General features: G+C 32.7%; 2 protein-coding genes across 3 annotated transcripts; both read right to left on the bottom strand.

The window, feature by feature from the left end:
- Positions 1-787: 787 nt before the first annotated feature.
- Positions 788-1,267, bottom strand: LOC108212880 (uncharacterized). The gene has a single exon (XM_017384594.1). It carries the CDS (start codon positions 1,265-1,267, stop codon positions 788-790), a length of 480 nt encoding a protein of 159 aa, XP_017240083.1.
- A 14,806-nt stretch (positions 1,268-16,073) lies between these two features.
- On the bottom strand, positions 16,074-23,379 carry LOC108215440 (RNA-binding protein BRN1). 2 transcript variants are annotated; one of them, XM_017387944.2, is made up of 9 exons: positions 23,021-23,379; positions 22,197-22,279; positions 19,549-19,600; positions 19,302-19,427; positions 18,948-19,027; positions 18,329-18,508; positions 16,797-17,139; positions 16,554-16,697; positions 16,074-16,473 (listed from the first exon to the last, which is right to left on the bottom strand). In XM_017387944.2, exons 1-9 carry the CDS (start codon positions 23,178-23,180, stop codon positions 16,346-16,348), a joined length of 1,296 nt encoding a protein of 431 aa, XP_017243433.1. In that variant the 5' UTR covers positions 23,181-23,379; the 3' UTR covers positions 16,074-16,345. The 2 variants fall into 2 exon arrangements, with proteins under 2 accessions (XP_017243433.1, XP_063946146.1); XM_064090076.1 differs by having other exon boundaries at positions 16,205-16,473; positions 16,797-17,091; positions 23,021-23,317.
- Positions 23,380-24,321: the final 942 nt, after the last annotated feature.

Raw genomic sequence — 24,321 nt, 5'->3', positions numbered from 1 at the left:
AAACGACAGTTTGGTTTCATTAGAGGTAGGTGAAGTTCAAATTTCGTTTTCAGACTTATCATCTCTGCCTCTTTTGTTTTTTTTCCGACATTCACAATAAAAATGACGCCCCTCGCTCCTCCTTTATGTAATCTTTTATATAAATATATTGATTTCTATTATTCACGATATAAGTAACATTTGTTTTTTAAGGGTTCCAGCATAATCTTCTCATGACAAAATTTTAGAACTTTCACATTTGTTGTTACCTGTAAAAAATATGTTGGACCAATTATTGGCGAGACTATGTGGTAACAATACATCCTTTTAATGTGTTTAGAAAATTCCAATTTATTAAAAATTTCCAGATTAATCCCTGATTAATTTTTAAAAACATTTCACCGTTTAACGATTACATTTCGAGTTGACAAAAAATTATAATTCGTCTAATAAATTTTTAATAAATCCCGAAATGATAAATCCACTTCGTCAATCAACTAGTTCTGATTTCTCGATTCTACACCCATGTCTTTAATGTATAAATAAATATGTACAAATTGTTTATGAAGCCGCAATGCCTAATGACTGCAGCAAAGTGCAAACCCACGAATAAAACCCAAAAAAACTACGTGCTAACCTGCAGAACCATGGGAAACTTCAGATTGACTCCGAGTAAAACCAAGAATCTTACGAGTTATCTTCAAACAAAATGTAGAATCTATCAAGAAAGCAGAATAAAATTGTAAAATTTCCGGAAATACAGGAATTTGAGATTCCGATTCCTGTTAATCATGAACCAAACTTCCGGTCAAGAAGCTAAGCATGTATCCCAAAACAACTTGTCTTTCTCTTCTTTCTTCATCGGCTCCATTTTAGAATCAACGCATCCCTTGTTCTTCTTCTGCGATCTCGAAAAAACAAATCCCTTTTTTCTAATCCCGCAATACTGATTGATGGCACTATCATCTTCGTCATCGTCATCGTTATCATTATCATTATATTCTCTGTAATTCGGATTATATTCATGATCACCATGCATGCGTTGCTGATCGCTTTTCTTGGAATTCAAGTTTTCTTTCAAACTTTGGCTTCGATCATTGTTGTAAATCTCAGAAGAATCGGAGCAGCAAGATTGAGCATCATCAACCTCATTATCATGAGTTAGCTCCGTGTTGTTATCATCAAATGAGGACGTATTGAGATCCGAGTCCTTTTCGGAGTCCCCCATGGATTCATAGAGCAAGAAAGGAGATATGTCAATGAGACCATGCAGATTCTTCCAATTCATTTTGCTCTCAATGAAACCTTTCAAAAACACAACATATTCACACTAATGGAATCAGAATTACGAAACAGTCACCAGAATTATAAACTAGTCACGGAACCAGTATTACGAAACAGTCTCAGAACCAGAATTACGAAATAACCAAAATTACAAAACAGTCGAAGACCGAGCCGAGACCGGGATTATGAAACAATCACGAAACCAGAATTATGAAACAGTCACGAAACAACCAAAACCGAGATCAGGATTATAGGATTATGAAACAGTGACGGAACCAATAACCAAAACCGAGATCATAGTTATAGGATTATGAGATAGTGACGGAACCAGAATTACGAAACAACCGAGACGGATCAGTAAGGTGTATAAATGCACAAAGTGAAAAGGTGGAAGGTGGAAAATAGGGAGAGATGGTTAGTTTGACACTTCATTCTACTTGTGCAGGTGATCCTTATATACTTTCAAAGTGTGAGACTATTGTGATGTGGAGATGTGTATGGGTGCATAAGCATGTGCTAACTTGCTTTCTTCTAGATGAGGGCTTTAATAAAATAATAATATAAATGACACCCATCAATCATGTTAAATGAAACACCTATTTATTTATTCTGTGACAAAAGAAGTTATTAATATGGGAAATAACACAAGATGATCACTTTACCTAAATAACAGAAATGGACAATATATATGAGATATTGAGATCCACGTAATCTATCTAGAAGATATTTACACTATTTGATTTGTTTTTGTGAGCACGGGTGGCACCGAAAGAATGAATTTCCCTTTCATCGCCAAGTGGGTTTTTTAAATTGCAAATTAGTTCTTTCTGTTTTTTTTTTAAATTGAGTCAATAAAGATATTTAAAATCTCTTTTGGTCGATAAATATATTATGATACAGTGATGAAACAAAAACTATGACCGCCTCACTCTCGGTTGAATGTTAGGAAGCATTTTTTTCAAATAGCGTGACATTTTAAATGAGATAAGTTATAATATTTCATTAAAACCAATGTTTTAAAAATCCTCAATTTAACCAATTAATCCTCGGCAAGGTCGGCCACCGATTCAATTTTTATAATCCGATTAATCCTTATATATATTTCTTAATCGAAGTATATATGATAAATTACTAAAATTAGAATACTATATTACTTTAATGAATAATTATAGAGTTTATGAATATAGTAAATATATTAGTTACTAAATAGCTAATAGAACAAAGTTCCATGTAGTCCACATGTTTACTCTAGTACCGTAGACCACGTATGTTCTGCAACTATAGAATGACATAAAAACATTGCAAAATGTGTTATTTTGCAAATCATGTTCTATAAACATCATTATTTTGTTAAAAATTTTGACAATCCTAAACATTCTACAAGTTAAATAGTGAAAAACACATTATTCTGCAAAACATGTTAAGTTTGCAGAACATATTTACATATTACAGAACATATGTGTTCTACTTGTCGAACATAAATGATTTTCAATATTTTTCATGAAATAGTGATATTTATAGAATGTATTTCACAAAATAACAAGTTTCATACATTTTGCAATGTTTTTATGCCATTCTATAGTTGCAGAACATACGTGGTCTACGGTACTACAGTAAATATGTGGACTACATAGAACTTAACTCATAGCTAATATAATAATAACTAGACATTAAATAATATTTTAATATTAAAATAAATCCGATCTTCACTCTGATTAATCCTTCCGATTAATTCTCGATTTCTGATTAATCCCTGAATTGGTAGCTCAACCGATTAAGTTTGATTATTGGTTTTTGTGACACTAATTAAAACTAATATATCCACGTCTGATCTATAAACTAGATCAAATTATATTCTACTCTTCGACCCATAAACTATATGAAAACCCTGATCTTCGAAAAGTGCTGTCCGAGTTTGACACTACAAGAAAAGTAGTTATTTTCGACCGTCAAAATATGGTCGAAATTAGCTATTTTCGACCGTTAACGGTCGAAAATAATTATTTTCGACCAGAAGAGAGATGGTCGAATATAAGCTAGTCGAAATTATAAAAACGGTCGAAAATAATTATTTTCGACCGTTAACGGTCGAAGTTAATTTCGACCAACTTTGGTCGAAATTATAAATTCAACCGAAATTCAAAATTTTGAAAATTTCAAAAACTTTTGAAAATTTTAAATTTGGCGCCTACAAATTTTTATTCGACTGAAATTGGTCGAATTTATAAGTTCGACCGGATTCGGTCGAAATTCCAAATTCGACCGAACCCGGTCGAATTTAACGGACCAAATTTTTTAAAAAAAACCGGATTTATGTGCCTTGCTGATGCGATGATTGTTTGGTTTATTAGGTGGTCTGTTATTGTTGTTTAATTCAGTCAATTGCCCCGAAGAAACGTCAATGATACTAAAATCTACTGGAACACCAAACTGAGAGGTTGGTTTGATTCGGAAACCAGCGACGTAGTGGCTAGTCGGAGGAACGAAGGTGGAGATGTAGCAGTGACGGCGAGGTGTTGGAGGGGCGACTTGCCGCTGTTGCAGTGAGTGCGATGTCTCCAAGGTTGCAGCCCGTACGGAGATGAACAGATGAAAGGAAGCCATTGTCGCCAAGATCTAAAGCTCCTGCTCGCCAAGATCTAAAGCTTCATTGTCATCGTTGAGAGACACGGTGGAAGCCAGGTCATTGCTGAGTGCAGGAGATGGAGGGGAGTAAGAAGAGGAGGAGGAGCGTAGTGGTGAAGATGTTTGGTGGAGAGGGGAGCCATGGGGGAAATAATTAGGCTAGGTGTGGTAGTGATGATAAAAATGGAGTATATTTAAGTGTGTGAAATCCAGATGGGAGTGTACAGATAATAGACTGTGTTGTACCAGTAATAAGGGGAGTAACCGATGGTTAGGATTCATACAGGTAGAAGGACAATCCATGTGCTTGTTCTTGACCAATACAAGTGTGACACATGGCGGTGGAAATATAGCAATTCTATATACTCACTTGAATTCGATAATATTGAACTTGTGTTTGAATTAGTGTAAATTATATAAATTTCTTATTATATTCACGGTATTAAATTTGAATTAATTTTATTTAAGAAGAATATTATCCTTTGTCATATCCTAAATTTAAAAAAAAATTATTAAATTTAATAGATGTGATACTTTAATAATCAATTAGTAATTGTCTCATACTCCTAATTAGTGTTTATTTTCATATTGGTATTTCGAACTTTTCTAAAAATACTTATCGATGATCCGACCTTATAGATGTTAATATCAACATATTTTAGTCATATTCCTAAAATTTCAATAAGTATTAAATCTATACGATTTGAGATTTTAACAGTCAACTTATTATTTGACCAGTACATCTAAATAGTGTATACTCCTAGTTTGAAAATTTGAATTTTTTAAGTATAATTATCGACGATCCAACCTTATAGATGTTAATATGTATATATTTTAGTCATATATCTAAATTTTCAATAATTAATAAATTTATTTGATTTGATATTTTAACGGTCAACTGATAATTTGACCATTACATTTAAATTGTGTATACTCGTGGTTTGGTAGTTTGAATTTTTTTTTAAAATAATTATTGATGAGCCAATCTTACAGATGTTAAGTTCGACCAGACCTGGTCGAAAATAATAAATTCGACCAGACCTCGTCGAAAATAATAAATTCGACCAGAAATGGTCGAAATCAGTTCGAATTTTTTTGAACAAAATTAGGCGGTAATTTTCCCGCTCACTTTTTTTGGGCGGGAACTTTCCCCCTTCATTTTGTGGTCAAAATAAATTCGACCAACTAAAAAACAGTCGAATTTATGTCTATTTTCGACCAACTAAATTCGACCGGAATTATTTTCGACCAACTAAATTCGACCGGAATTATTTTCGACCGAGTTTGGTCGAAATAAATATTTTCGACCGTTTACGGTCGAAAATAGCTGCCGGTCGAAATTAGCCGGTCGAAATTAGCCGCTTTTCTTGTAGTGTGAACCTTCACTGAAAATCATAATATTCGAACCTTTGTCGTGAAAGATGAATGATGAAGAAGAAAATAATTTGAGAAAAGAAATGACGAACAAAATTCTTTGATGCAAAGGACACACAATCATTCATTCAAGTTATTGACAAGAACTATTTTAGATGAGATGGGCGGTGGGGCAATTTCATCATTCTTTTTTCACTTTTGTAGAATATGTATATTCCTTCTGGTGGCTCACTGTTTATACTTTAGATATGGTATCCTCTGGTCCCCCCAAAAATAATTCTTCCGATTTTTTGTTAGGGTAATAAAATTACTTCCGTCCAAGATTCCGAGTAATATTTGTTTTAATTTAAACAAAATACCCATTTAATATTCAATTGACGTTAAAAACATCAAAATCCAGACTCCGAAAGCAATTGAGCGGAAGAAGAGTTCTGCAAAACGTGTACGTAAATAGATAGAGGGTAAAAACAAAGAAAGTACAGTCTTCTTTTTCTCCTGAAAAGTAGCAGCAGAGGTACGAATTATAAAGACCGGCTTTCAGAACTCACATGAACACCATTTTTCATCGGAGGGGTTAAAATAGATAGAGCGAATTATGATAATTCAAGAGTCTGTTTATGTAAAAATGCAGAAACACTTGTAAATTAATAATGCTATCTTTTCTGCAAGATATTCTTTATCAAACATTTTAATAACTTATAAATTATATTTTACTTTAAGCAAGAAGTATATTTTTTTTAATTGATCCAAACAGCTTCTATTTTTTCTTTCACGACTTGTAAATAAGAAATCACTCCTTTTACGTTAATCCAAACAACCCTGCTATTCATACATGTCAAACGTGAATGATGCAATTATGTAGTGAAGGAGAGATCGAACACACTTTGGATGGTGAGTGATGGCACACGAATTTCATTCACAACAAGTCTGACAACACAAATTGATTATTCCTTCGGTGGATTTTCGCTACTTTATACGTGATCCTGGTGTATATATCTGGTCCTCTGGAGGCAATACTGTAGTTACTGAAATAGGTAAAAATATAGTATGACAAATATTTACATGTGCATTTTAAATTATTTATTGTGAGATTTGAGTTTTTCTTCCTCCGCTCATTTATAACTTGTTCCGAGTCACAAGATGAACACCAATAATTTGACCAAAATAAATATTAAGCTTTCACTTGCATATTTTTTTATGTTAAATAAATATTAGAGTAAATGACAAAGTGGTGGCTGTAGTTTCCCAAATTTTACAAAATATTGGCTGGAGTTCAAAAACTACAGATTAGTGGCTGGACTTTAACTTCGGTTTTTAATAAGATGGCTGCCGTCAAGGTCTGTTAAATTTGACCGTTAAGTCTAAAGAAAAATATATAAAAAAAGGTAAAAACGGATTTAAGGGTGCTGAACTCCACACCACCTCCGACCTTCACTCCGACCTCCGACATCTCTATAAATTATGATCTTCCAATTTTTCATAACAAACACATTCTCACCCACGCAAGCATATGTTCATTTGACCCAGATTCTGTTTTGACCCGGTATTGTCGTTTCGGATGACCGGCGACCTTGACCTCCGGCGAGAGCTTTCTCCGGTATCTCTAACAGACCTCGTTTCCTTCACATGACTCTGGTCGACCCGTTTGTCTCTTCGGGTACAATCCGAACCCGATTCGGAGACGGTTGTTCGGATCTCCTCGTCGGAAATTTCGCCACTCCTTGATTTCTTTGTGAAAAAGATATTCAGGGGAAATGGGTAGCTCATAAAGCTTGTGAATTGGGGTGTTGAGGCTCTTTGGGGCTTGTTTTCATTGGGATTTGCAATTGATTTCTAATAGGGTTTTGAAATCGGAGAAGGTGGAGTGGCTTGATCTGTGATTAGAGAGATGGGTGGAAGACTTTTGGGATGATTTTACTATTCTGCCCTTGTTTTTTTTATTTTTTTTAGACTTAACGGAGGAAATTTAACGGACCTTGACGGCAGCCATCATATTAAAAGACGGAAGTGAACTCCAGCCACGAATCTGTAGTTTTTGAACTCCGGCCACCATTTTGTAAAATATGGAAAACTACGGTCACCACTTTGTCATTTACTCTAAATATTATTGAATTATACTGATATTAGTATCATTTTGTATCTGAGTCTTAATCCATGTAATAAAAAGATTTAAAGATTTAAACATAAGAAAACGAAAGGCAAGCTAGGTGAAAAGGACGAGTGATGAATAAAACCAAAAGGACAAGTGGATAAGCCATCAACTTGCCAAACGTCCTTCTAGATGCTCCAATATGTCCAGGATTTACCACAATTAAAATTACATATGAATAAAAAAAAAAAAATTACATATGAATATCACAAAGATCGAAACTAATCGGTCAATTTGTCGATTCTGAATTTATGAAAATTTATCGGAAATTTTTTGAATGAATTAAAAAAACTTAATTAAATTATAGTGTAATCGGTACATTGATGGATTTATTTTAAAAATTATTTAAGAATATTTGGAACACTACTTATTACACTTAAATGTGTTTAATTAAAAGTTTCTGAGACCGAAAAATTAAATTATTCAACCACAATTCATATTTGAATTTATAAATTTTAAAAATACCATAAAACATAATTATTTATATATATATTATAACTCGTGTCATATATTTTTAATTATCAATTTTATAATAATTTTATATAATTTTTAATATATCTGAGATGGGTTTATTTTCCAGAACTGAGGCTGTGCTGACGGTGCTTTCAGCACCAGTACTGATTGTCGCCTGTGTTGAGTGTTGACAAATAACGTATGGGTCACTTCACTTGCTCTTTATCTCTTTACTCATTTTGTTCATATCTCCATAATTAATAATGCAGTGTTCTACGTTAGGTATTATGCAATTTCCCCACCAAAACCATGTTCCACTTCGCAAGAGAGACGTAGCCAAATTGATTTGCTTGGCTTTGTGCAAAGTGGTGCCGCAAAACATTGGTCTTTCTATTGTTTTAACCTTCTAGACTCCGCCTGACTTGTATTCAACAGTCAAGTGGACGTACGTGATCAGGGATTATGGCATCTAAGTTGACGGAGACACGACATGAATACGGAATCATGATTTCGAAACAATAGATATTACAAAATATTTAAATTTATTAGATAAGTTACATTTGTTCATATATTTGTTCTTGTTTATATTATATATTCATGTCTTGCGTATATATAAATAGACAGACAAACAAATACTCTCTCCGTCTCAATTATTAGTCCTATTTGAAAAAAAATTGTCTCAAAATACTTATATCTCTCTTCTTTCAATGCAAATTTAATTCTATATTAATATATGATTTTTTGAAATTCAACATTATTCTCATTTCACAATGCACTAAATCTTTATATTTATTATATTACCTCCGTCCCTTTTTAGTTGTCAAATTTCTATTTTTGTTGGTCAAATTGACTAATTTTTGACGAAAGATTATAAATCACTCTTTAATTGTTTTAAAAAACTGAAAATTGCATATTAAAGTAAATTAAAAGTTATTTCCGGTGATATATATTTTTTTTATTTTTTCACTTGATAAAATATTAATAAATTTCAGTCAAACTTTGGTCAATTTGACCGGCACAAATACAAAAGTGACAACTAAAAAGGGACGGAGGGAGTAATATTTTGGAAACTCAACTCTATTCTCCTTTATCAATGTACTAATTAATAATACATGAGATAAAATTATATCTAACCAACTATTTTCTTAATATGCGTGTTTTTTTCAAAAGAGACTTATAAATTGAGACGGTATTTTTTTAATATGCGTGTTTTTTCCAAAACGGACTTATAAATTGAGACGGAGGGAGTACAGTATAGCCTCGTTTTCATTAAAGAGATGAATTTGTTCTCGGAAAATTCTCGATTTATGTACATATGTGAATATGTGAAAAGAATATATTATAATATATAAGAAAATACTTTCAAAATTTTATCATCAAAAATTAATACTATCACAATTTTGATCTGGCCTCTTTATTCTCAAACTTATACTAAAACTTCTTGTTAATGACGATAACACAATATAAATATATTAACACAGAGCAAAATCAATCGGACCATGTTCAATACATTCTTTATCATTTATCGAGTTAGTGTATAAAATTATATATCTAGTTTATATCAAAACGTTAATAAAATACTTAATTTTATGATACTTTTATTTATCATGTTAGTGTATACAATAATAGTATGCATGTATGAGGTGTTCTCTCGCAGTACATCCACATGAATAAGTTCATTTTATATTCAAACATAATTAATCACTATTTATTTAATAATTCATGTACTATAAAGCTTGATTCTTATACTTGTAGATAATATTTTTAACCATGTGTATCTGTCCGCACAAAGAATATGGTAGAGGGATATCATGATAAGTCCACTACAATAATACAATCTTTCTCAAAAGCTCTAGATTTGCAAGATTAAAAAAGAAAAAGAACTCCACTTTTCTTTTGGCTAAATATAATAAAATGCTACTTTGGATGCATGGAAGAAGCAAATTATTGCTTTATTTAAACGTTTCATGTGAATAACCATATTTGTTCATGGCCTAATTTGATAATCTGCTTTAGAACTTTCTTTGTAAAGCCATTAGGGGTGTACATGGGTTGCTCAAACCGTTTAAACCGATTCAAACTGAAAATTTTAAATCGTTTTTTAATTGGGTTGAATCGACTCCAACCCGATTTTAATGGGTTGGGTATGGTTTTAAATTTTTTTTGGCCAACCCAACCCAACCCGTGGGTATTTTAATAAAAAAACATTATATATATAATATATATACCTAGCAAAATTGTATATATGTAAAATATAGCCACCCAATTGAAATTATAACATTAGTGTGATAAAACTGAATTATAACAATTGATATCTTTTCTCGAGTTTTCTTGAAAATATCTTTAATGCACCTTTGTCATTCGTCTGCTTGCCTTTCGAGAGTTCGATAGTGAAGATACTATCTTTTAAAAGTCCGAACTTGTTTTAATGGGCTATAATTTGTAGGCTGGGTAGCAATTTCAAAATTGCAAAATATACGATTTAGTAGTTGATAACCCGTCAAACCAACCCAAACCAACTCAACCTGAAGTATGGCAAATTGGATTGGGTTGTAAATTAATTTTAATGGGTTGGGTTCGAAAATTAGCAAACCAAATTTAATGGGTTGGGTCGATAAAAAATCTGAACCGGGCCAATCCTGGCCGCATACACCCCTAAAGCCATGATTGCAGTCTCTACGACCAGGATTCGACATTAGGACTCGGATTTTAAATATAAAATATAATCATCGCGGTGTTCGATCGTCTCCGCCTGCAGTAGTTACGATATCACTCCAGAAATATTTTCGACATCTAGAAATTACGGACCGATCATGTCATTGATCAGTGAAATGATTTTCTTTAGCTCGATTCTCATATCCCACGTGTCAATAAATGATTATAATAATCAATTTTCTGTTTATGTAAAATTAATATACCTCCCTCCGTCCCGGTAAGGACACATACGTTCACTTCACTATTTAGCGAGACTTCTACAAAATATGATTTCATAATTTTTTTAAAATGAAAATTTAAGTATCGAATTTTTATTAAAAAAATGTATATTATACGATTATATTTTTAAAAAATTCTTAAAAAACGTGCCAAGCCAAGAGGCATTGTCCAATAAAATTTGACTATTGAGTTAAAGTGAACGCGCATTTTTTTCACCCTTTCACTTGGATACACACCCAGCTCTAGGCCTCTTTCTAAAGTTGACTTGAAATGATAAAAAGCAATATTTTCCAAAAGGAAAAGGCAATTTCAAGAGAAGTCCAGGTTTTTACTATTGACCCGTTAGAGCAACTCCAAGGGGCTCTCTAAACAAGCTCCTAAGTCTAAAATTTAGGAACAAATCAAAATTTAGTGCTCCAATGGGCTCCTAGATGCTCTTTAAAAATTTAGGAGCCTACTCTCTTTCCTTTCTTTTAAATAGCATCTAGTAGCTCCTAACTCAATATTATATTATTTTTCCTTCAATCTTCTCTCTCTTTTAATTAACTTTTTCCTCTCATTTATATAAAATAAATATAAAATGTGAATAAGGAGCCAAATATAAAGAGTAGCATTGGAGTTCTCACGTTTTCCGGTGTATTAACTTACTAGGAGCCACATTTTATATTATTGTTTAGGGAATGATTTAGGAGTAGCGTTGGAGATGCTCTTAGTACTCGATCTTTTTAAGTCCTAAGAGCAACTCCAATGCACCCACTCTTTACTTATATTTAGTCTACATGGACAATATTTGAGGATTGAGAACAAAAAACACAACTCCAACGCAACTCCCTATCCCTCATTTATTTTAGGTGAGAGAAAGTTCAACCCCATATTTGAGGGATGAAAAAGCAAACCCCTATATTCTCCATGTCATCACCAGTTCATATATCCTCTTGTTTTTCTGTCATTTACCACTGCAATTTCTCTCTCTATTTCAGTTGCATATGTGAATTTGAAATATAGGGGATCAATATAGAGAATACCATTGGAGCAAAACAATTTTTTGATCCCCTATATTTTAAGTAACCATTATTATATAATATTTTAGGGGTTGAAAATAGGGAATTGCATTGGGCTTGCTCTAAGAGCAATTTCAATGGGCTCCTCAAACAAGCTCTTAACTCTAAAATTTAGGAGGATATGAAAAATTAGATCTCCAATGGGCTCCTAATAGCTCTTTAAAAATTTGAGAGCTTACTCTCTCTTCTTTCTTTTAAAGAGCATCTAGGTGCTCCTAACTTATTTTTTTTAATAAAATAATCACTTCCTTCTACTTCTATTCACTTCCCTCTCCAACTTTTCTCCCAAATAATAATAATATATGAGTTAAGAGCAATTATAAAGAGTAGCATTGGAACTCACACGTTATTCAATGTACTAACTCACTAGGAACCACATTTTATATTATTGTATAAAGAATGATTTAGAAGCACTATTGGAGATGCTCTAACAAACACCATTTTGTTTTCGACCGATCATTTAACCTGTCGGTAGAAAAATCTGGCTCATTTTCCGAGTCTCCTTTAAAGTTAAAGCGTTAGCAAGGAGGCAAGGACCATAATTCAAGGGAGTCATTGAGAGCTTTTCAATTTCGGTGGTAACTATTTGAGAGCTTTCAAATAGAAAAAAGATCAACAGGTGCCGTTTAATTGAGCTTAAAATAAATGCTATTTATAAGTGATTAAAGAGATCATTTGGGTGAGTTTAAAATAAGTGCTTCTTGCTTAAAATAAATAAGTGGAATAGAAGTTAGAATTAAGATAAGACTTATAAGTGATTAAAGTGTTTGGGAAATAAGTAGAAGCCTGAAACAAAAGCTAGCATTCCTAGTTTTTTATAGGTATTTCTTGACTTATTACACAAACGGTACGAATAAGTACTCCTAACTTATAATCCAGAAGCTGGACTTATAATTCGTAAACAAACACCCACAAAGTGTTTGGGAAAAAAATAGAAGTCATGAAACAAAAATTAGGAATCTTATCTTTTTATAAGTGCTTCTCGACTTTTTACAGAGACGGTACAATAAGTGCTTCTAACTTAAAACTCCAAAAACGGCACTTAAAAACCCCACCCAAACACCCATACTATTTCAGTGAAAAATACAAATTTCAGTACTACTTCCAGAAGATAAATACTTATTCTACGAGAATAAGCTAAATTAAACAAGTTAATGTGCGATTATGATCATGTGCACACAATAATTTTTTATTTTGATGACAAATTTTTATTGTTGAAAATTTTTGTATATAAAATTGTCACGTAATCAAATGTTCATGCAATAAATAACAACATATTTAATACTCTAAAGAAAGGTAGTATTCAAACGTAATTCCTAAGCAAAAGACTAGACCGATATCTTTTCTTTTCATAATCGTCAAGGCACGCATGACACATGGCTCTAACAAACTTGGAAGTTTCTACATAACTTTGTTATAGAAGTACTGTTACGGTAGTAGCTTTCAGTGTGATAACTTTGTCAATGTTGATTACTACACACATCCTCAGTAGATGGTGAAATATACTGAGAGTCTGGAACCTTAACCTTAGCCTTACCTAAGAGGCTAAGAGGCTGTTTCCGTTTTCCCAAATAAAACCCGACTCCAGCTCTGGAGCATGCAGCGAGGATTCAGTGAAGCCTTCATCATACTTCTGTGCTCTGACGGGTAACTGGAAAAAAAAAAAAAGAAAAGACAGGATACTGCCGTAGTAGCGATTACATATTTTGGCCAGACCACAAGTTGTCATATTACAGCACATACATAGTTCAGCGCTGCATATAATTGAACAAAATTTCACTACATAACTAAAGAAACCATCAACAAGAGTATCAACATGTTACTTGCAGATACTAGTATTTCCATCAGAGATCGATAACTAATAAAATGCAATCTGTAATATAAGCAATCTAGCATCTTACTGTCACCCATATATACTTCATATAATAAACCAACAGTAAGATAAAATAACTTAAGATCTAGTCTATAGGTAGCCACTAGAGGCTTCATCGACCAACAGGATTGGGATACTACATTCAATCAAGTTTAGCAAAAAAACAGATGTATTGTTGAATAGTTGACTCATTTATAACCAACGATCTGCACTTTTCTGAGGATCTAATGTATAGTAATAGCAAACAATTCTCTAACCTGAGAAGGCAACTTCCAAAGATGAGCATTATGTCAACTTACTACTAGAAACTTGAAGTATATCTATGAGATGGGTACTTATTGCAATAAAAGAAACTGCTGTAAACTTTCCATGATTGGCCCTGATAAACTGAGAAATGAATAATAGCTTAAAACCAGACTATTCATGCTGTCGAGGGCACATACTTAGGGGCTTAAAAACTAGTAAATGACACAGGCTTAAAATTGAGGACTCTAATATATAAGCAATAACAATGCCAGTATTCAGCTAAATTCTATATATTAACAATCATCTACCAGGTATTTAGCTGAATTGTATACAGATTCACTCACCACCAAATCACCAATATGCAGACAACTTGCATAAAAATATTAATTACTTTCTTGATTTTGTATCGTACACTATAAACACTTGTTCAAACTTTCGCAGACAAGAAGAGCAAAAAATATTATATTATGTAATCATTAGGTTGTAAGAATTATTATCGTATTTGGTCTGGGAAGCATGAGAGCCAGTGCAGGTGCGGGCGATACGGGAATTCGGCAAATTTAAAAAACTGGGGATTCGAGGGGGGAGGGGGGATTCGGCAAATATTAAAATATTAAAAATATATATTGGGCATGTATTTCAAGAGTTACATTTATATTTAGACTATATAGTCAAATAAATAAGTTCATTATTCTTGATAGTTTACATGATAATACTTGATAACACAATTGTTGCATTATAATGTAGATAAGTGATAAAATAATCAACTAATTAAAAAATTAATTATTTAACAAGACTCCCTGTGCACCCAAGAAATCCCAAGAGTCGAGTGCGCGGTACCGCCGTGAATTAATTATTTAACAAGAATCCCGGTGCACCTAAGAAATCCCAACAGCCGAGTGTGCGGTACGGCGGGTGAGTGAAGAAAGAATCCATGCCTCCTAGCTTATGGTAGAACTTCCAAAACACAAAATCCAAATTCAGTAATTTTTGGAGAAATATGCAGTTCAGGTAAATAATAAAAACACCTCAACTAATAAGTTACCAAGTAATGAAGTATGAAAAAGATCTAGGAATCGAATCTAAAAAAATAAATCACTTAGTGTATCTAGGAAATCCTGAAAATGCTTCCAAATAATAAAGGACTGCTATTCTATGTTACTCTCACTTGGTTCGAAGTGTTGGACACGACACATATCCAAGTGACGAAATCGAAAAACCTGAAAATCGGGGACACTGTCCTAATTTTGGACACTGGTACGAGGACACGACATAATAAATTAATAAACAAGCATGGTAGGTATACCTTAACAAAAAGTGACAATCAAGTTCGGCTTAAACTCAATTTTGTAGTTAATCTTCTCTTCTTGTTTTTTTTATATTTGCTTCTCTTTTCTTACAAAGAAAAAAAAAAGTTTGCATTTGTATATTCAACTTATATGAGGTCTTGAAGTTGGTCAAGGTATCCACCTTTTGGTCAAGGAATCTGACACGAATAAGTGTCGTGTTTGAGTGTTCAAGTGTCGTGTTTGAGTGTTCAAGTGTCGAACATGGGTACGACTACCTAAACTAAAGAGTCGAAGTAACACAGCCTCTATTAAAAGCTGAGAAGTCACCAAACAGAAAATGGAAATAAAACATTAGAAAATGAAAGAATACTGCCAACGTACATAACAGTAAAACATAATTACCTGAAAAATCTTTGAAGCAGTAATCCATAAGAGTAAGGTGAGCAAGTGCATAACAGAACTTTGCAGCTTGAAACACCACTAAGGACACTGCTTCGGAGCCCTGTGGTTTGCAACTTGAACCCTATATCTCAAATGAAGATCATATATAGGAAAGGCAAGAATGACAAGACAGATTCTTAACAGTTCTACAAACAGTCGGTGATGATCAATTTCGAGTAACTATTGGGCAATCTGATTTTTGTTGCCCCGACTCTACATCTCAAATGTTATTTAAGGAAAAGAAATTATTGACAAGGAAGAAAATTATTTCTGAGCGAGGATTAAAGATATTCTCATTATTTTGAAATTCTTTTTAAATGTTAATTTTATGGAAAAGCAGATAGATGTATCACAAAAACCAGGTCTTTGGAGAAAAATCAATAAATCAATAATCAACGTCTAATAAAATTACAAGTTACAACAATTTGAAATTACAATTGCGCAGATGTGACCAAGGACTACAGGATCATGGGCTTGATTAGCATGTAAACACTACAAGTAGGACGGACTGGCGGTGTAATGCATTGTTACAAATCCTACCCACAATAGCTGATGGCTGCACTACCTCGACATATATAGGTTGCATGTAAGCATATATGACAGAGATAGCTGCTTTCTTCTTGAGCTTACCTCCGAGTCAGAACGATTTATTTTGTTTGTTGTCTTTTTTAAGTTGAACCTTCAATTTCTTACCACCTAATTGGCAACCATTCATCGTATTAATGGCAGCTTGAGCAGCTGCTGGCGAGTCGTAACTTACAAATCCTGTTATGAAAGGCTAGTTAGAAACTAAAAAAACGATATCACATACTTCAAACTCAACATATAAAATTTATAATTTATACCGAAACATTTGCTCACTCCAGTTGCTTTGTCAACATATACTTTGGCACTTATGACTCTTCCAAATGCTTGAAATGAATTTGCAAGCTCCTGATCACCATATTCTTGAGGAATATGATAAATAAATAAATTAGCACCAGGTGGACCTGTATTCACAGTACATACTTAATAAATTAGACAATATAGATATTAGATAACAAAACATTAATGGAGATATTTATGAACATCTAGCTAGCAAAAACGACCTTCTAGCTGACCCCCTGAATTGGAACTGACACTTGAAGATACAGCGGAGTGATTGTTGGCAGAAGGTGGTATAGGACTCGGAGGACCACTCAAGGGCCGATTACTCATTATGCCCCCAGCGTATGCCAAAGGATACTGCATTCCAGTCACAGCTGGATAAGCAGAGCCAAGATAACCTGCTCGTGGCATGGAATAGTTTCTTGGAGTCATTACAGGGGAGAATTCAGGTGAGGCTCCTCGGAGGGCATTTCCTTGGCTTACTGATGACAGCATATTCTGGTATGCGTGTTGATTCTGCAATGGTGGCATGCGGTACGGCATGATTCCATAACTTCCAGGACCCTACTAGGACATCAAATGTTAATTCAATTGAACTTTCACTTAAACAAAGATATAAATACATGCACAACAAGCAACTAGAAAACTGGTAGTAGCACCGCCTGAATTTTGAATACATCTTATGGACTGCATTTCAACAAGCAAGTAAAATAGAAAACTGGTAGTAGTGAATTCACATATATCTCTACAGTTTCAAGTTCAACCATTTATACCTCTTTTTCTTATTCTTCCAGTTTCTCTCATACTCCCTTTGTCCCAATTTGTATGAGCCATTTCTTTTGTCATGCATATCAATGTGCTAGGAAGAGATACTTGAAAATAATATTTTTTCGATTTTTTTGTTTTTTATAAAAATATAAGATTTATATTCTTATAAAAAATAAAAAATATAGAAAAGTATCATTTACGAGAGCATTGAACTGCATGCAAAATCAAAGGGTTGTACTTTTTGGGATGGAGGATGTAGTAGTACTTGTTTTATTACTTACATCCCGACTTAAAAAATACTCCCCCTAATTTGTTTTATAAGTTGTTTTAGAGTTCCAAATTTGTTTCTCAATATAGGTAGTACTCATCTTCCAAAGTGTTGTCAATAAAATAGTTCCTATACTACCCTATATGCACTGCTTGTTTATCCAGAAAGTGTTGGGAACTTACATGCGTGTTTTACTTTAACAAGACTTTTACATTTTTACTGCTTCCTTGGTCTGTGTGAATAAACCTAAAACATCCTAGAACACAAAACAGAGGGAGTAATATGCCCATGTTGAATTGCAAGGTAACAATCCAAAAATTCTATTAACATGAACAATATTCCCAACAGTTAGATTCTTTTTTACAAAAATTAAAACATGCCTGCTTGTTTGGTACAGGGTTATGTGTGAGACCATATATTAATCAGACTAATACACTAATACCAGTTTTATGAAATAGGAAAAATCAACACATCGTAGATATTTCATAGCCAAATTTATGTCAGGAGAGTGTTCAATCCCCTCCAATATCTAGCTGGAGAAGGTATGGCATATTGCTTATTACATTCTTTTTGGTCCATATATAGTCATTTTCTAATAATTCCAACCAATATTTGAAAATAAACACGGAACTATTCTCTAAATGATTTATGTTCTTATCCCTGCTTAATCCGCGCAAACAGAATAAAACTATATGTGGCAACTTCAAGGAAACGAACCTGGTATCCATATCCATTGTATGGGGGCATATATCCCATAGGCAAAGCTCCAAACAATGATTGCTGTGGAGTATCAGCATTCACCATATTGAGAGGCTGTGATTGAGCTTTCTGAGCTCTACGAGCTAGTCTTTCCTTCTCAGTATCTGCCCACTTGACAACTAAAGGAACGGTTGAGCCCTAATATAGAAATATTACACCAATAAGCTCTTCAATATATCCACTACATGACAGAAAGGAGGCAGGAGTACTAATAACAGACGTATTTTAAGACTCTTATAAAATATAGTTCGATAACTTATTTTTGAGAATTTCTTTTTGTGTATAAAAATTCAAACATCAAATTTTTATTCAAAATAAAAAAAATAAAAAATAAATTACGGAATTATGTTTTCTAGGAGCATTAGAATGAGTGTCAAACTCTCGTCCCCCAAGGTAAACTACCTAGGGGGACAGAGGGAGTATCTTTTAAAATAAGCTCATACAACCTCGCCTAGAATATACATGTTTTAAAAATAAAACATGCAGCACTTTAAATGGAAAGAACTTTCAATACAACTATAAAGATACTAAAGTCAAACATATAATTTTGATTGATAGAATGAAGCTTATGTCAAACCTCCATTCTGTGATTCCCATTAAGGGCCTCTATGGCAGCAACAGCTTGTTCTTTTGTCTCATATTTTAAAAAGGCACAGCCTGCGATATCAACAAAACAAATAAGTAAAGTATTTATAAAAAAAGGATCATTAGTCATTACTGCAGGAAGGCTATCTTAAAATTAAGCAATTGGGAGAAATTAGATTAGTACAAAGTTAAGGATTATTTCTAGCATTACCACTTCTAATATACTGAAGATACTCTTGGAAAGAGAGAAATTAGATTAGTACAAAGTTAAGGTTGTTACCATATTATATCTAGCATTACCACTTCTAATATATTGAAGATACTCTTGGAGAGGGAGGGAGGGTACCTTTGCTCGTCTGCTGAGAACCTCGCAAAATTTGCAAGTCTTTTATATCTCCATATTGGGAAAATAAGTCAGAAACTTCAACCTCAGTCACATTTTTTGGAAGCATACCAATAAAAAGTTTGTGCTCTGTTTATGTAAAACTTAAAACTTTCAGTTAATCTATATTTTACATCACAGTTATGTTGATGAAATAAATATGCACATCAGTCTCACATAGAGCATAAGGTTTGCAAAATTATGTCTTTACCTAATCTTTCCAATTCACCATCTGCATACTTAACTTGCAGTGGGCTGGCTGCCTGTAAAACACATAAAAAACATGTCCTTTTAATTTATATAACTATAAAAATTGTTTAAAGCCAAAAATACACAAGTCCGCGTAACAATGAGTTATTCGCAATTGTATGGCAAGCAGAACCTTCAATCATATATATTATAATGCTCTTTTTGCCAAAGGGAATAATAAGATAAGCAGTGTATATGGTAGAATTATGGAAAGCTTATCTAAAGCTTGACAAAAGGGATATAGTCTCTTTATCACATCTCTCAAGAGGACTTAACCGTTTGATGTATTCAGTTGAGTTCCCGCAGGTCTTTCGTCGTTATTTGTATCTCCTCTTAGACATCTTACAGTTTAAATATTTGGCAAAATGAGTAGGCTTCGAAAGAGTCGTCGACAATCAATATTATACCATGTTATTTTCAAAATATAACCGATCAATATTTACTTTCTATGCATTTATTTGTACCATATTGACTTGAGCAATTAGAAAGATGTTTTTTTTTTTTAACTAAATAGAAAGATGTTTTCATAAAGAAAAAAATGGCACCAATAATAAAATAGGATTTGCATATGTCAAACATCAAAAAAACATATATATATATATATATATATATATATATATATATAACCACATATTATAATTAATAGAAGATGTATAATAATAATAAACGAGAAGGATTTTAGTGTTATGTAATTATTTATCTTATATCATAAAAGTTTCTATACATATATGGCCGACTTAATATTCAATTGCAACTTTAATAAATACATAATAACGTTCCATATAATTTGTTTAAACATTTTTATCATATAATGTATAGCATTATTATATCATATAATTGCAGGGCACAAGGTGTACACGTGTTTTTAATTTATATAGCAATTATAACTCTCACCTCCTATGTATTAAAATGTCATGGGTCGATGTCAACTTTCTAGTGGAGAAATATATAAATTTTTTGATAACTACAAACTACATGGTCCCATAAAATATTTAATCTTTGAATGTAATTAATTTATGGATATAGGCAGAGATCTGGATGGATATATTAGATTCCTAACCGAGCACCAAAAAAAAATTTGAAATTTTTTTAAAGTCCTAAATAAATGCGAATAGATTTTTTTAAACCTTTTCATATATAAATCGAATACCAGCAAATGTCTAACCTTTTCAATTGCCGCCTTAAAAAAATTATATAATTACATTCAATATAAAGTATTTAACTACAAGTTATCATATATAAATAATTTATATTTTACTTTTACAAGCTCGTGCAAATCACATGCTCTGCACGGTTTGTAATAGTTATAGCAATTAAAGCTCTCACCTCCAATCTATCAAAATATCAAGGGCCGATGCCAAGTTTTGGTAGGAGATGTATACAAACTATTTAAAAACTACAAAATCTATTGTTTCATAAATCTTACTTTTTAAAGTTATCAATTTACGGATATAGGAATGTTTCAATTGCGTTTTAGATTCCTAACTGAACGCCAACAAAATTATGAAAACTTTTTCAAGTAATTAAATACCAAATATTTTATAAACCTTTTCATATTTAAGCTCAATACCAACAAATATCTAAAAACTTTTCAATCACAACTTCAATAAAATATATAATCACATTCAATACAAGGTACTCCCTCCGTCTCAAATTACATGTCCACTTTCTAAAAATCACATAGTTTAAGAAAAGTGGATTTTGAGAAAAAAGAGTTGTATTAAGTCATTAATTGAACATAATATGTGGTATATGGTTGATCTTGGAAATATAAATTAGAAGTGTGTGAAGGAGAGTTGATTTTGGAAATATAAATTTACATTGAAAGTTGAAGTGCACAAGTATTTTGAAACAATTTTTTCTTTCTATAGTAGACATGTATTTTGAAACGGAGAAAGTATTTAACAACAATTTTATCATATAAAATAAGATTATCATATATATTTTTTTTCCATACAAAAAGCTCGTGCAAAGCAAATGCTATACACAACTTGTAGTATTCATAGCAATTGAAACTCTGGCCCCCAATATATTAAAATATCATGAGCTGATGTCAGGTTTCTATTGGATATGTACATACATAAACTTCGTAAAAACTACAAAATCCATCGTCTCACAAAATCTAAAATCTTTCAAAGTTATTAATTTTAGGATATGAGCATATTTGAACGGATATTTTACATTGCTAACTGAAAACCAACAAGATTCGTTTCAAAAAAAAAAAAAAAAATACCGACAAGATATTTATTATTGAAACTTTTTAAGGTCCTCAATAAATACCAATAGACTTTTTAAACCTTTTCATATCTAAATTAAATACCAACTATCGAAAGACTCTTCAAAATCGTCACTGAATACCTACTAAGTACTAAGCATTTAAATTTACCAGACTCCTAACTGAATACACACCCCTTAGATACAGCCTACAATTCATGTCAAAATTCACAATAATGTACATCATTAATACAGTTATATCAATGCGACAAGGTAGATAACTTCTCAATTTGCAATAATAACTAGCAGTAACTTGAAACTTGTTCCACACTTCACTGAAGCAATTTCTACTGCAAAAATTTAACAGAAACAGAATAAGATCTGGAAACTACTTACGCCGGGAAGGGTTTTCTTATTGTGACAACCATTCACTGCCTTGTCAGCTTCTTCCCTAGATGGACATATCAGAAAACAACAACCTACAGCACGAAATTAGGGGTTCAGAATACAATCATAGCACATTAGAGCAACATTGGAACTTTATTAACACTGTTAACAAAATTAATCTCATGCGAACTTCATAAATGTCACACCGTAGAATCAGGATCACAATTTAACACGATAAAACAACATAAATCATAATCAACATTATAAACTAAACTAATATCCTGCATTATAATCCAAATCGCTAAATTAACTTCATTTTTCATAACTAAGCACACATTAACTTAAACCTTACACAATTGTCAATTCACAACAGAATTCACACACATCACACCATCGCGCATCTCAATCAACACCACAAATTCAACTAATCTCGCGCATTACGATCCAAATCAACTTAATAAACTATCTAACCACACGTAATCAATAATTCACAACACAGTCACACAAATCAAAACACCGCGCATCTCTATCAACAGAACATACTCAACTAATCTCGCGCATTACAACTAAATCAACTATCGCATCAAACTAAACATAATTCAACTAAACAAAACACCGCGCATCTCAATCAACACAAAAAACTCAACTAATCTCACACATTACAACCAAATCAACTATCTCATCAAACTAAACATAATTCAACTAAACAAAACACCGCGCATCTCAATCAACACAGCAAACTCAACTAATCTCACACATTACATCCAAATCAACCACCGCATCAAACTAAACATAATTTAACTAAATTTAACGAGAGTCCACGCAAGTCTCACCTCGCGAAGCTCGCGTAATCTTGTCCTTAATGATGTTGACTTCCTCCACCACCGCGAACTGCTCGAACAACTCGATCAGTTCCTCCTCTTTCATCTGCTTCGGCACCTGGCCTACGAACAGCTTCACGCTCTCCTCGCCGTGACGCCTCGCCTCCGCCATTGTAACGAACTTCTCAACTGCCGCGTTGTATGTATATGTTTGTGTTTGTGTGTATAGGCTCTCAAAGTCTTCTCTCACTGTGTGTTGATCGCTTCAACTCGGTTTCTCTCTCTAGATTTGTTTTGTTTTGTTTTGGTTTCTCTCTCTAGAACTACTTGAAAAAAGTGGGGGGTCTTTATTTAATTTTTGTGTGTATTGTGAAAGTTGGATCTTCACGGTTGGGTGTATTTTAATTGAATGTTTGAGAGTGGGCCTGGGGTTGGGGGAAATTACGAATGTGCCATTGGGAATGGAGTGCGGGGAGTAACGGACTCGACAAGACATGCTTGCAAGAGTAATGTTGGTGGTTTGTCTTTGGACCATTTTGCCCTTGCTTAGTGTTTTTCGGCTTTTGGTTCGGAGAAATTCATTGCAACTCTGTATTTGTGAAGTCAATGTTTCGAAGTTGTGACTTGTGAGAGCACAGAATCTGGTCACAGTTTCACATACCATAGGCAAAATTAGTTTAACCAACCAACTCACAACCACTTTTTATTTATGTGATAAATTTATATTTTTGATTTTATAAGTATTCGTTTAAAAAATTTCACCATTCAACTTCTTATAATTATAAAAGTGATCAATATGTACAAAAAATACTAGTTTTAATCATCATTGACTAAAAATAGAGATTTTTCAATATATGTTTTAGAGCAAGAAGTTAAAATTTATACATAGTTTAAGATTATTACCTAGAATTTAAGAAAAAATGAACGATTATTATTTGTCGAGGATTATTTTATATAAATAAATATACATGACGATGGAGGAATATTTTTTTATAGAAATATATATATGTGACAAAATTATGTTTGAATCTTTAAACATTATCTCTATTTTCTCATAATATCACTCAAAATATTAGGAAAGAAAAGAATTTGTCTTCGATCCTTTCTTTTTTCCTATCGTACTCCCTTTGTCGTCCTCATTTCTTTAATTTACTTTTTGACACATTTTTCCACACTCATTTAAAGTATATTTAATATATTTTTAATCTTTTCTCTGAATAAAAATTTGGTGTTAAAACTTTTATTCAAAAAAGAAATATTTTAAAAAAAATTATGAAACTATATACTTTATAAAAATCTCAAAATGCGTGCAA

Source organism: Daucus carota, chromosome 3 (genome assembly GCF_001625215.2).
Source record: "Daucus carota subsp. sativus chromosome 3, DH1 v3.0, whole genome shotgun sequence".
NCBI lineage: Eukaryota > Viridiplantae > Streptophyta > Magnoliopsida > Apiales > Apiaceae > Daucus > Daucus carota.
This window is presented reverse-complemented; position numbering and strand designations above follow the sequence as displayed.

Excerpts from the sequence above, each read along its gene's own strand:
- LOC108215440 (XM_017387944.2), bottom strand. The coding sequence starts at position 23,180 with ATGGCGGAGGCGAGGCGTCACGGCGAGGAGAGCGTGAAGCTGTTCGTA. Across the intron at positions 19,428-19,548 it reads TGGTGAATTGGAAAGATTAG|AGCACAAACTTTTTATTGGT; the intron begins GTAAAGACATAA and ends TTACATAAACAG. Across the intron at positions 16,474-16,553 it reads TGGAGTGAGCAAATGTTTCG|GATTTGTAAGTTACGACTCG; the intron begins GTATAAATTATA and ends CTTTCATAACAG.
- LOC108212880 (XM_017384594.1), bottom strand. The coding sequence starts at position 1,267 with ATGAATTGGAAGAATCTGCATGGTCTCATTGACATATCTCCTTTCTTG.